This window comes from Ictidomys tridecemlineatus, chromosome 4, assembly GCF_052094955.1.
Source record: "Ictidomys tridecemlineatus isolate mIctTri1 chromosome 4, mIctTri1.hap1, whole genome shotgun sequence".
NCBI lineage: Eukaryota > Metazoa > Chordata > Mammalia > Rodentia > Sciuridae > Ictidomys > Ictidomys tridecemlineatus.
The window spans coordinates 205,181,723-205,193,920 of NC_135480.1; the positions used below are offsets into that span (position 1 = coordinate 205,181,723).

General features: G+C 45.3%; 1 protein-coding gene across 3 annotated transcripts in view; it reads left to right on the forward strand.

The window, feature by feature from the left end:
* The window catches only part of Abl1 (ABL proto-oncogene 1, non-receptor tyrosine kinase), a 129,948-nt gene that overhangs the window by 83,773 nt on the left and 33,977 nt on the right, over positions 1-12,198 (forward strand). Inside the window, exon 1 of one of the 3 annotated variants that reach the window (XM_078048415.1) lies at positions 4,869-5,065. The exons of the other annotated variants lie outside the window; for them this stretch is intronic. Coding sequence (XP_077904541.1) covers positions 4,987-5,065 — 79 coding nt within the window. The 5' untranslated portion in view covers positions 4,869-4,986. Of the gene's footprint in view, positions 1-4,868; positions 5,066-12,198 lie in introns of those variants that run through there. 3 annotated transcript variants of the gene reach the window in all.

The window sequence follows — 12,198 nt, forward strand, 5'->3', positions numbered from 1 at the left end:
CCCTCAGAGTGTGTCTTTTGGAATAATTTTCACTTACATATTTGTTAATTTGAGCTCTGTCTTAGGTACTTGGGTAGGAACAGACCATCACCTGCTGGGATAGGTGTCTTCCTTTGGGAATAGCAAAGCCACAGTTCGTTGAGCACTTTTCTTCATGGGACACTTCCATACATTCTTGTGTGTGTGTGTGTGTGTGTGTGTGTGTGTGTGTGTGTGTGTGTGTGTGGTGCTGGGGACTGAACCCAGGACCTTGTGCATGTGAGACAAGCACTCTGCCAACTGAGCTACATCCCCAGCCCCATACGGTATTTGTTATTTCTAATCTTCAAACCCCAGTGAGATGGCCACACTTAGCATCACTTCCCATGCTGCAGATGGGAAAACAAAGGCTCTGGGCAGGATAAGTTGCTATGGTGGGTGGCAGATCTAGGCTCAGAATGAGGCTTGGGTGACGCCACAGCTCATTCCATCTCCATTGGGCTGCTTCCCATTGCCTAGCTTGCTAGTCACAGGCCTCCGTGACAAGTAACTCAAGACCAACAAATAGTGCTAAAAATTGAAAAATTGTGAGACTTAAAGGGATGCATATGTGTTCTTACACAGAGGCAAAAATGGACATGGTTGTATAATCTTTGAAGCTATCTTGTCCTTTAGTCAGAAACACGCAGGACCCACAGAGTGGGGAACCTGAGGCCTTGCACAGTCAGAGGCAGTGGGCTTTGTTGGCCTGTGCATACGAAATCAAATGCGTGTGTCTCAGTACCTGTGCTGTTCTCACCAAGCTACTGGCTGGAGTCAGTGAAACCTGGGGTCATCTGGTCATGGGATCCCAGCCAGGCCTCATCTCAGATTTGCCCATCTCCCTCCCACCCACGCTCCCACCCCAGTCTTACTGTTGAGTGGAGCTTCTGCACCTGAATCCTGCCTCCTTCCTCTGCTGTGTCTCTTTTTTTAAAGAGAGATGAATTCCAAATTTTTTTAAAAAATCAATCTCCTAATCTCTTCAGAGGAAAGTGTGCTTTTGACAACTTGTTCTGAAGTTCTGAAGTTACACATTTCTTACATTCGGAAATTACTTTCAAATGAATAGATTTTAGAAATATCCATTTCTGTTTGCCCTGTTACCAGTGAAAACAAGGAGCATCCCTGCTCTCTTCCACACCAGTTTTCTACCTCACATATACACATCCATCATCCAGCCAGCTTAAAGCACTCAGTCCACATACTCTGATGTTGTGGGCTAGGGATCATAGGTGTGCATTTAAGCAAGCAGTTCAGGTGAGTCACAATAGGTTGTTCATGCACCAAACTTTAGAAACACTGATCAGAACACAGGTTTGATGTAACTAAGGATTTTTATTCTTTCTTAATATTCTTAATATGTTTTACAATATTTGTAATTCCCTGATTTTTTTTTTTTCAACCAGGATTTTACCCAGGGGCCCTTAACTGAGCTATAGCCCCAGCACCCTACCCCCACCCCTGGTGCTTGGGATTGAGCTCAGGGCCTTGTGCATCAAGGCAAACACTCTATCAACTGAGCTATATCCTCAGGCCCCAGCCCTTTTTATATTTTATTTTGAGACAGGGTCTTGCTAAGTTGCTCAGGGCCTTCCTAAATTACTGAGGTTGGCTTTGAACTAGCAATGTTCATGCCCCAGCCTCCCAGCCTCTGGGATTATAGGCATATTCCACCACACCCAGCCACATTATTTTCTCTTAAGACATATTTTCCCAACATTTATTGATTTTGATTTCATCTTGGATCTGTTCATATTATTCATCTTTCACTTAAGTTGGAAATTTTTTGCAATTCTGTAAAGTTCAAGACTTTTCTGCCTTGCTACCTCCTTCCCATGTGAACTTCCCCTCTTGTCCCTTTCCCTCAGTTTCCTTACCAGTGAAATGGAATTAAACTATACAAAATTAATAGGCTCGCAGTGAGGGCTTAGGAATATCTGGCTCATATTAGGTGCAAATTAAGCTTCTTTTCCAAACAACTAAATTGCAACATCACATCACAAATTAGCTGATAGTCTTTTAATTTCTTCCTTTGTTTTTTCCTTTTCATTCCTTTTCTTTTATCTTTTTAAGTGTGGGGTTGTAGAGAAATTCTTCTTGGACCTTTCCTCCCTTTGCTAAGATGATTGCAATATTCCTTTATTCACTTGTCCACAGTGCTTTTTGGAACTTGCAAGTTAGCTTCAAAAGCAGCAAAAGCGGGATCTGGAAAGAACAGTCCTGGTTTGATTTGGTAGTGTGCAGTTTGGCAGTATCTTTAATGTTCATTGCCGTTAATTCAGAGTATCTGCCAGATCTGTATGCATAGTTTTATATAGAAATTGTAAAAGATCTGGACACAGTTTATTAGCATTACTCATTTCTAAGAGGATTTAAGAGGATAAGATCATTTTAGACTCAAGAACAGGACATTAGGGCTGGGGATGTGGCTCAAGCGGTAGCGCGCTTGCCTAGCATGCGTGCGGCCCGGGTTCGATCCTCAGCAGCACCACATACCAACAAAGATGTTGTGTCCGCCGAGAACTAAGAAAAAATAAATAAATGTTAAAAAATTCTCTCTCTCTCTCTCTCTCTCTCTCTCTCTCTCTGTCTCCCCCTCTCTCTCACTCTCTCTTTAAAAAAAAAAAAAAAAAAAAAAAAAAAAAAAAAAAGAACAGGACATTAGTAATAGTCATTAGCTTTAAAAATAAGCTTATATCCCAGTATAAAGTACAGCACATACAAACAAATATCTGGGACTATGTTAATGGATAGTATTCAAAATATGGTTAGAATTTTAAAAATATAATTCTTGCATTAAGCTGCCAAGTAATATAGCCCTTTAGTCTGAAATGCTATATAATGACAGACTTTTTCATAGTCTGATCCAAGGCCCTTGAACTTTCCTAAACAACAGATATTGTATTGCTTAGCCTGTTTGTATTGGAGGTGCCCTTCTGAATGTTATTTTGGGCTTACATGTGGAGGTTGAAATGTTCAAAACAACACTAAACTTAATTTGGCAGTTACTAGGCCCAGGACAGTGTCTTCCAGCCTCTAGATAGCATCCAGTCACTGCATCTGTCACCCAGTGGCCCTGTAGTCCTGGGTCTTCAGGAGATGGGAACAGTGCCTTCTTGGGTGCTTCCAAGGCCTCATCTGGTACGAGACACAAGCAGTAGGTCTACGCAGTGCAGTACAAATTCATTTCATACATGGATCAGAATTGGCAGAACCCCTCTGAAAAGTTAATGATGTCCTTCATGAAAACCCCTGTGACAAACACCAGTCTAGTCCAGTCCAGTCTTCAATCTTATATGAAGATCTTGTTTCTTAGCCATTCCTAGTATACTTAAAGTATCCAAGTTTTCATCATTACAGGACAGGCTAACAAGTAGCCGGGCTCTCTTAACCAAAGCTTTTTCTAAAATCTATAATGACAACCTAAGTTATCTGATCAAAGATATAGATAGCCCAAGCTTTGATCCACTTGAAAGACAGATTCTTGATGAGAATGGGGCAACCTAATCCATTAGTCAGGCGCCTGATCCTTGGAGCCAGGCAGACTTGGTCCCTTCACTTTTGAGTCCATCTCTGCCTATTTCCAGCTATGGACAAGGTGCAACCTCCCTCAAATCAATCAATTCCCCCCCCCCTTTCCCTTTCTTTTCTTTCTCTTTCTTTCTTTCCCTCCTCCTCCTCCTTCTTCTTCATTGTTTTTCACATGAAAAAGCAAGACAGTGATTTGATTTTCCTCACAGTTTCATGGTGCAAATGTAGTGCAGTAATGTATATAACATGCTTCTTACATAGGAGCTATAGGGACTGGCACATGGTAAGATCTCAGTGCATGTCAGCTCCTACTGTTTAGGTGTTGTAAGACATGAACTAAATTTTCTGCTGGTTACAATATAGATATCAGACAATATTAAGTAAATGTATTTTCCTGTTGTTATTGAAACTTAGTTGAATTTTATTAAATTGTTGGCTGTGGTTTAGCTCCTGATTGCTTCCCACTGCTCTAGATTTCTGCGTTTGTGTCAGTAACACATGTGATTGTTGCTACTTTGTTACAATATTGCCTATGATCATTCCGAACTAGAGTTATAAAAAATTTGAGCCAGCATAGCAATGAAATGGATTTTAAACATTGGTATCCCCTGGTATCCCCTGGTCCCCCTAAAGAGGCGGGAAAGTTACTTGTTGCAGAAAATGAGGAAAAAAGTAATGCAGGCCCTGCATGGGGAGACTAATTTCCCTTCACTTTAAACCACCTCTGTTTGCAGCTGTCTCCATGCCTGGATGGTTGGTTTGAGCCGTGTGTCCTGTATTTTGTGTGGTTGTCCCGTGGCTTGCAGCTCTCCATTCGTTCCAGAGTTGGCCTTAATCATAGTATGCTCCCTGAATGTGCATGACTAGTACTGGTAATTCCAGAGGAATCTGCATTTTCACCAACATTCTTGGGACATGGGGTTTGCCCTGGCACTGCGCCCAGTGGAACTCGTCAGAAGCGGGGCAGGTTGGGGACGGCTAATGGCACCGAGGAGATGCGCGAGGTTTCCGAAGTGGTGCCTGGGAGTGCTGCACTGCCCAGGGTGGGCGTCAAGTGCAGGACTGTGCTTCCAGCGTCCAGAAAGAACCTCCAAAGTTCCTGTACGGGCTCCCCTGATGAACAGAAATGGGCCAGGAAAGCCGCCGCGGTTCGGGGCGGGCAGGGGAGAAGTGCCAGCCGCGTCAAGGGCGGGGGCGCGGTTAGCAGGCGGTGGCTGTGGCCTGGAGCGGGTTAAGGCTTCGAGGCGCGGGCGGAGGCCTGCGGGGGCGGGGCGGGGCGGGGTGGGCCCGGGCCCTTTGTTAACGGGCGCGTCCAGGCCCAGCGGAGACGCGGCCGCGGCCATGGGCGGGCGCGCGGGGCGGCGCTAAAGCGGCCTGGCGGGCCGGGGGCCCGGGGCGCGCGCCGAGCCTAGAGCGGGGCACCTCCACGGGAAAATGTTGGAGATCTGCTTGAAGCTGGTGGGCTGCAAATCCAAGAAGGGGCTCTCCTCGTCCTCCAGCTGCTACCTAGAAGGTGAGCCCGCCGCGGGCCCAGACCTGGCCGCGCGCTCGCCCCCTCCCCGTTTCTTCCCTCCGCTTTCTCCGGCCGTCCTGGGCGCTGCGCGGGGATGCGGGATTCGGCCCCCACAACCTTCCCGCCCCCACCCGGAGGGCCCTGGGCGCGCCAGCTGGGCGGCGTGTCCCCGCGGCCCCATGCGGCAGGCTGCCCCAGGAAGCTTGAGAAAGGCCACTGCACAGGCCCTGACGGCCTTGCGCGCCCACGTCGCGCGTTTCCACTGCTGTGCACAAAGGCAACGCGATCCGCGCTGTACGGCTACAGAATTTTTAGTGACCTTTCTGCCCGCGCCCCCCCCACCCAGGCTTTCTACAGACCACCAAGAGGTCGTAGGAATGGCTTTTCAGCGCACAGTTTTGGAAGGCGTCTCGAGCGTGTCCGGAGTAGGGCTTGGGGGAGGGGAGGCTCGAGGTCGCGTCTTTCTGTAAGGGTTAGAGCCGGCGCTTTCGCCTTTGCCGACCCACCACCCGCTCCTCTAGCTCCTCTCATTACTGTTTTATGATTTTCCTTCACTGTTGTCTTCAGTTTTCTGCCGTAAGGTGACAACAGAAGAAAAGTGAGTGGGGGCTGACGGTTGTAGCACGAATTTGATGTGCTTTGGGACTCATCGTCCCAGCCTGCTGCCTTCAGCAGAAGGGCCAGTTGTACCTCAGACGGGAAGGTACTTGGCTTTCCGGTTGCTTTCATTTAGGACTCAAATAGGAGTAGGAATGTAAATCTCATTGTTCAACAAGTAGGATTTCTATAAAGGCCTGAAGTTCTAGTGGATTTCCTTTCGGAACTGAAGGAGAAGCAAATGGAGGCCTCCCTAACTTTCTAGTCTATTTTTCTTTTCTTTACAACTCTTGAGCTCAGCACTGCCTGGCATCACATGTGCCGCTGAAATCATTAATACCACTGATGGAGGTGAAGTCGGTTTGCCTTCTTTCCACAAGTTATGAACATGATTCCCCTTTCCTCTCTGCGATTTCAGAGTTTCAGAGTTCTGTGCCCCAAAAAAGGCCAGTCCAGATGGAGTGAGCTCACAAAATCTAGCATTTGGAGGAAGATGGTTTATTTGTCCCTAAAACTTGGCATCGTAGCAACCAAAATCATCTTCAGTTCCTACATCACTTATTTTTTCCAAGTTGCTCAAAATTCTGAACACATTGTGGTTTACATCTGTAAGGAGTTAGTGTTAGGCATTATCATCTCCACTTTGCAGATGGATGCCTGAGGCAGAGATGAATGGACTTTTGTAACTGCAGAGCTAGAGGAAAGTTTTAGGTCACAGCTTTGCCTGGCATTGATTTCTTTTCCTGAGGGTAAATTGAGATTTAGTGCATACCTGGCTTGTTTAATTATTTCTTTGGGGGGAAAAAAAACCTAAAGTGTCTTATTTCAGCATGCCTTAAAGTGATACTGTCAGTCTCTCCCTCTTTTTTTCTTTTTTTTTTTTTTTTTTTTTTTTTGGTTACTGGGGATTGAACCCAGGGATACTTTACCACTGAGCTACAGCCAACACCCCTTTTTATTTTTGATTGTTTTATTATTTTAATTTTTTATTTTGAGATAGGGTCCTGCTAAGTTGCGTAGAGCCTCACTGGTCAAGCTGGCCTAGAACTTGTAATCCTCTACCTCAGCCTCCTTAGTAGCTGGGATTATAAGAGTATGCCACAGTATATGACAAATCTTAAAAAATCTTAAGATTTTTTAAGATTTGTCATATACTTAAATGTCATATACTTTAAGTCAAATTTGTCATATACTTTAAGTCAAATCTTAAAAAAAAAAAAAAAAGTTTTGGTATGTCAGATTGCTCTGGGGATAAGGCCTCATTCAGGAAGGTATCACTGTAGGAATTCTTCCTTCTTGTTGAGTTTCCTTTTATTTTGTTGTTAATTAGAGAAAAGAGATGAAATTATTGTTTTATAGTAGAGAGAATTGAACAAACCTCAGTGATTGTTTCTTAAAGACTGGAAGTACTGTTTGTCTCTTGGGAAGAACAGTTGCCAACATCTGGATAAGTAATCCAAGCTTTCCATTTTTACTACATTCTAAGTCAATCGATGGATGTTTATTGACACCCACTGTGGGTCTCAGCCATACCAGGTCTGGGGGGAGACTGAACAAGATCAAGTTTTCCATTGTTCTGGCAAAGAAAGTTGAGCCTTAAATGCAGTTTGATGTTCATGTTACTTTCTCAGGCCTGCTGGCCAAAGCAGCAGTAGGAAGCATGAAGATAGTTAGCAATTGTTAAATGCTTGTCCAGTGCCAAGAACTGTCTCTGAACTCCAGGTGATCTAATGTACATGTGTCCCCTCACAAATCTGTGACTTTCCGTTTTACACATGAAGAAAATGAGGCACTAGAAGGTTGGGCAACATATCTGAAGCCACAGAACTAGTCAGTGGCGGTTCTGGGGTTTGAACTCATGTCAGGGATCCTGCTCTTAGCCACTCTGTGTCCTACTCACTGTGACCATTTGACTCATGTGGAATCCACTGTGCATTTTAAAAAAGAATCTTTAGAAATTCTCCAATTAATAATTCCTGAAGTTAGGGCAGTGTTTCTTTCTCTTGTGGAAACCTAATACTAGTAAAATATATCAAGATTAAATTTAAAACACACATATGCGCTTAAGAAATTCTAAACAGGTATTTAATGAAAAATGATTTTCTCTCCTTTCTCATTTCCCTACCCAGAGGCAATCACTAAGATATTTCTTCTAGAAAACTGTGTATCTTTTAGAAATAGCTTATACATACATAGGCTTTTATAACATTTGATCTCCAACTTTGTGAAAAAGCATGTTGTAGCAGTATCTATTCACCATGAACACATTGAGCTTCAGAATCTTTGGGGTCCACTTTCAACATTACTTTCTGGTTATTCCTCCCCCTGGAGATGTGAAAGACAGAATGAACGCTAGCCTTTTGAATTCGTTCTTTTCCATTTTACCTTATTTGCTCTTGTGCTTGTATTTACGTGTGTTGTGCGTGCCTGTTGTACATGGACATGATAGTTCTGACCTGAGGGTCTGTGAGTGAACTCTTCCTGAACTTTAAAAACACGGCCTCGCAGCGGCTGCCGCCAGCGCACTTGCGGTGCCAGCCCTGCAGCCACACTTTTAGAACTTGGGCTTCGCTCTCTAAATATGCTCCTGAGGTCATCACATAGTTCCCTTGTTTAGTAACAGAGAAACTCTGAAGCCCTTTCTGTCGCCTAACAGTCCTTGTCATTTGGGGTTATGTTAAGATTGTGTGCTTTTATGATGTGACAGGCCTTGGTGCTAAGCTCCTTATGACCTCCTCCTTTATTCTCATGACAGTCAGTGCTCTGGGGATGCCAGGGAAGAAGGGCAAGACGCGCCCTTCACTCGGTGGCAATTCCTTGGAGTCGGGAATCTAGTTTCCTCTAATTCTGAGCTTCTGTTTCCCTACTCTTAAGACAGAGACCATCTTCTGTCCAGCCCACCTCAGGACTGCTTTGAGGGCCAGTGCGATGAGTCATACAATGCCTTGGAACCAGAAAGCTAAATGTGTGTTTCTGCTCGCATGAGACTCCTCTGAGATCCTTTAGGCCTAGTCAGCCTGGGGCCCCCTGGAGTGTTCCTAGGGTTCCCTGCACTTGTGTATGGAGCAGTGCCAGGACCAGCCAGCCACACCCAGATGCCTCCATGCTCTTGGGTGATCTTGGGCATGGTACTCTCGGAGCTTCCATGTTCTTATTTATAAAATCAGTCTCATAGTATTTTCTGCCGCTTTGAGTTTTTGAGAGATTTTGTGTTTATTTAACACAGAGCCTGATGTAGAACAAAAGTGTAGCATATGTAAGCTGTTGTTACTTTTTTTTTTAATAAGCAATCTAAAATGGTGGCTCTACCGATTTCTCCAGTGGCTGAAGTGATGACGGCATTGAGCTGAACCCACCCATAGTTTTTCTTGTTAATGAATCAGTTTATTTCCAAAGTTTTTAATGCATATGCAGTCATCAATACTTCCTGTCCTTGGTTTAAGATGAAAATATCTTCCCTTTCTCTGACCCTCTCTTATTCCCATGGTGAATATTATAATTGTGCAAGAAAAATTCCCATTGGTTTATGATTGGGATTTAATCTCTCCTCTCTAGAGGCAGTATTTCCACAGCCCTAAATATGTGAAAACTGAAATTTCATTTTACTCAGTACCTTGTTGTAAAATCAAGTCAGTTGTGATTTCACCAGTGTAATCACTGATCTGAAATAAAAAGGGAAAAAAATAGGAATGGAGAGGTTTTAAAAATATATAATATGAACTAAAGAGCAAATAAGATATTGGAAAATTCAACTTTTCCTCCATAATGGTGGATCAAAATTAATAACACAGAAGAACAGTGTGCAAAATAAATTTTAGGTTCATTTTTTTCTTTTTTCTGCTTTTGATGGAAAATTTTCAGCCTATGTCAAAAGCAGACCACATTGAACTCTCTTGTACTTATTGTCTAATTTTAACAATTATCAGCTTCTAGTCAATTTTGTTTTCTTGCCTAGTGAAGTTGTAGTTCGAGAGCTGTCAGGAAGAATAACTTGCTAGTTACTTTTTTTGGTACTGGGGAATGAATCCAGAGATGCTTAACCATTGAGCCACACCCCCAGCCCTTTTTATTTTTTATTTTGAGACAGAATCTCGCTAAGTTGCTTAGGGCCTTGCTAAGTTGCTGAGGCTGGCTTTGAACTTGCAATCTTCCTGCCTCAGCCTCCCGAGGTGCTGGTGCTGGTTACTTTTGAAAGTGTGAATTTTTTCTCGTTGAGGAGAGCTGTTATTCTCTCCAACTATTGTTTTCAGGATCTTTAGCCCATGCCATAGATATGTGTTATGCTGTGTATTGGGGGATGGTGATAGGGGAGGCAGGCAGAGAGATGGACCAGGAAGGCCAGAGAAATCAGTAGGAAGTAGACTGGGGTGGGGTGGGGAGTAGGAAGATAGGGACAGAGGGGGGTAGACAGAGACTGGGAAACAAGACAACAAGGTTGAAACAGGAAAGGGAAAAGGGGGTGGGAGGGAAGGAAGGCTGGAGACAGCAAAGACACTGGGAGGGTGGCCAGTGGGGGAGGCCGGGGAAGGGATGCCCAGGGAGGAGCAGGTAGGAGTCTAGAGGAGGGGGAAGGAGAAAGAGGGAGGTGCAGAGACCCTGCAGGAGCCAGCCAGTGGTAGGCAGGGCGCAGGGCGCTGGCTAGAGAACTAAGGGAAGATGATCAGTCAAACCTCTGCTTCCATTTCCTTCCTCTTCAGCAATGATATAGCGTCCCCTAAAGGGTCTGGGGATTCAGTGAAGATGAAGTGCTGGCACTTGGTAAGGGATCAGTAATAGCTATTATTATATCACATTAAGATCCATTTAACCTCTTCACTCTTAAATTCTCTATAGAGACCTGATCTTACCTTTGTTACGGGTCCTCAAATCTCACTAACATCTCCATACATTATACACCTCAAACTGTGTTTAAAGGCATGCCATGAATAGAATGAGGCGTTGCTCTTGGAACCACCCCACTTTTAAAATATTTTTAAAAATATTTTTTAGCTGTAGACAGACACAATATCTTTATTTTATCTATTATTTTTATGTAGTGCTGAGGATGGAACCCAGTGTCTCACACCTGCCATGCACTCTACCACTGCACCCCAGCCCGGCCCCCTACCCCCGCCTTTTTTTGTGGGGAAATTGTTTGCCATGAGGTAGCCCAGTTAGGCCAGTGAGTGGTCTAAAGGGACCCAGGAGTCCAGGAAAACAAATTGAAGAAGAGGAAATGTGAAATGAGGAGGCTTTCCATCTGTTGTGACTGGCCCGTGAGGGAAGGAAAATGCCTGGCGGCTCATGCTCACAACAAGCAGTTCGTGTGACCAGCGCAGGAGTTCCTGGAACCTTTCTGGATTCATCTGGGAATCTCAGCATGCAGAGGTCTCTAACAAATACTGTTGCTTTTGAAAGCACAGAGAAGGTGTTTTTATATTACACCTTGTTTAGCACCTTAGCCATGGCTTATATTATGCTCAGAACAAATCATTGCCTTCCCTAGATTTGGGAAGATTTCCATCTTTAGTGCCTGTTGTTTCTGTCGATCCAGTTATGGGTCACCATCTCTGAAGCTGCTCTTTTTGGGTTCTGGCTTGATATTCTGCCATGGCTAAGGACAGACGCAGGTGCTCAGCGCAGGCCAGGCAATGCTGTGTGCTGCCTTGCATTGCACAGGGGCTCCAGACACAGGGTTTGGTCTCAGCCCCTGTGAGTTGACATGACTGTGGTGACAGCCACGGGAGGAGGGGCAGTTGCTCTGCCCTGTCCTTTAGTGCTCCAGGCAGAAGTGTTCTGTTGAGAGCTCTCCCCCCTCCTGTCAGCTGATCGGGGTGTTGCTCTGTTGTCCTGTCGTGCACAGGAGAAATGGAGGCTCAGATGTGAACATCTCAGGAGACAGTGGTGCTGAGATTGGAGCATGGCCTGTCCATGCCAGAGCCCAAGCTGCTTATACCCCCTGATGGGTGTTGTGGAGGCAGGGCAGTGACAGAGGCAGGCCCAAAGTTCTCCAATGGGGTGAAGGAGCTGTAATCAGGTGGGGGGAACAGGGGAGGGGAAAACTGCAAGGAGCCTGGAATGCACAGCAGAGGGGGTGGGTGCAGACACCCCAGACTAGACCCTGCCGGGCTCAAGGTTTCCTTGTAGTGGGATGATGTAACAGTGCCAGCCATTTTCTCGGGGCCTATTCGGGCTGAGGAGCAGTGTTAGTTGTCCCATGTTAGCTGCCAACTACCAGCTACCCTGCAGGGCACATGATGTTCTGAATGTTGCTCAGGGTTACACCGCTAGTAGGTGGAGGCTGACCAGTGACAGGCAGGGCCAGCTCCCAAGCCTCTGCTTCCTTTGCCTCTTGGCCAGGAGCTGTCTCAATGGGATTGGAAGCAGGGGAGTCACCTGGCCAGATTGACATTTTAGAAAGACCCCTCTGAGAGTAGGTAGTGTGGAGGTAGAATGGTCAAAGGGTGTGGTCAGGCAGGGAAGGGACAGGAACCATGGTGAGATGTGGTGGGAGCTGACCAGGTTCTGACATGGGTGTTACAGGTGTTTCAAGTGAT